The sequence below is a fragment of the Chiloscyllium plagiosum genome, chromosome 22 (genome assembly GCF_004010195.1).
Source record: "Chiloscyllium plagiosum isolate BGI_BamShark_2017 chromosome 22, ASM401019v2, whole genome shotgun sequence".
NCBI classification, from domain to species: domain Eukaryota; kingdom Metazoa; phylum Chordata; class Chondrichthyes; order Orectolobiformes; family Hemiscylliidae; genus Chiloscyllium; species Chiloscyllium plagiosum.
In genome coordinates, this window is record NC_057731.1 from 21,041,804 (window position 1) to 21,043,344 (window position 1,541).

A 1,541-nucleotide genomic window follows, 5' to 3' on the forward strand; every position below is an offset into this window, starting at 1 on the left:
CCCCAGGACAGGGACAGTGTTGGGACTGGGGGGCAGTGTCAGTGTTGGGACTGGGGGACAGTGTTGGGACTGGGGGACAATGTCAGTATTGGGACTGGGGGACAGTGTTGGGACTGGGGGACAGTGTCAGTGTTGGGACTGGGGGCCAATGTCAGTGTGTGGATTCAGGGACAGTTTTGGGACTGGGGGGTCAGTGTCAGCGTTGGAACTGGGGGCAGTGTCAATGTTGGGACTGCTGGCGGGGGGACTAGAGGGCAGTCTGTACTCAGCACTACCTGCCCTATATGCACCCCTCCGCTGGGGTTCCCGGAACTCCTGTTCCTGAGCTCGGTGACTGCCTCACCTGTAAGCTGGCCATTTGAAGGATGTCCTCTGGTAAGCTCTCCAACCCCTTTCCGCTGAGATCCACCATGTTACACTGGGTTGGGGCCGTCCCCTCAGTCGGCAGGTGGCCAGCTCTGGCCAGTCGGTCCTGGATGTCCCCATGCTCCATCAGAGCCCCCCCTGCCCGGGCCGGGCCACCCTCCGCTCCGACTGTGTCTCCGCACAAACACCGCAGTCTCCATAGCGACGGACACAGACACGTCTGAGCAGCAACAAAGCGGCTGCAGAGTACTCGCACAAAGTGCAAACGCCCTGAGCTCTGAGCAAGAGGACTGGAGACTGGAAACCTTCACAAAGTGAATTGGTAATCTTAAAAATAAAGCTGAAATACACTGCAGGTTAAATTTGTTTTTTTCTTGTTTTTACAGTTGGAATATTCATTTAGAACATTAATGTACCTTTATTACCGCAGGTAGTCCAGTTCGTTATTATCAGCATTTTTTGTTGGCCCTGGATAATACATGGTTGCTTTACAGACCTCTTACCACATGACTATTGAATACATGAATTTTATCTCACTGGGAGCACTTGGAACATAGTGTTTCAAGTTCCACCTTTTATCCTTATCTGGGTAGTGCTGTTGGAATAGTACTATAGAGGGCTAGGTGTATAAAGAGAGCAGACCAGTAAGGGAAACAGAGGGACAGTTTTATCAGCAGTATCATTTGATTTACAAATTGTAATGCTACAACATGATATCTTGAAGTGTATATTTTAGTTACCTCTGTGTCTTTTTTTTTGCAATTAGAAATGATGAGCTGCTGCTAATATTTCCTTTATGATGGAGTTAACACCTGCACATACATTATGTAATGATTAAAGTTTGCTGAAATAGTTCACCAGAATGCACCAACGTGCCTGAAGTGAATTCTATTATTTGATCGTCCTGAAACTAACACTTAGCTGCTGATCCTGTCATGACTGCACTACCAAAGAAATATGCAGTACATCAACCACAATGCCCTGATCAAACCTCTCAACTACCTTTGCAAAACATTGAACCAAGTTAGTTAAACATGGTTTGCTTTTAGCAAATCCATGGTAACATTTCCTAATCAACTCACAAACATAAACAGAAATTGCTGAAAAAGCTCAGAAGGTCGACAGCATCTGCTGAGAGAACTCAGAGTTAACGTTTCTGACTGAGTAACCCTTCC

General features: G+C 46.9%; 1 protein-coding gene across 1 annotated transcript in view; it reads right to left on the bottom strand.

Annotated features, from left to right (window-relative positions):
• The window catches only part of LOC122561386 (leucine-rich repeat-containing protein 27-like), a 72,050-nt gene extending 71,203 nt beyond the window's left edge, over positions 1 to 847 (bottom strand). The window contains exons 1-2 of the mRNA XM_043713150.1: positions 792 to 847; positions 344 to 671 (exon numbers count right to left, since the gene is read on the bottom strand). Coding sequence (XP_043569085.1) covers positions 344 to 671; positions 792 to 847 — 384 coding nt within the window. The remainder of the gene's footprint in view (positions 1 to 343; positions 672 to 791) is intronic.
• Positions 848 to 1,541: the final 694 nt, after the last annotated feature.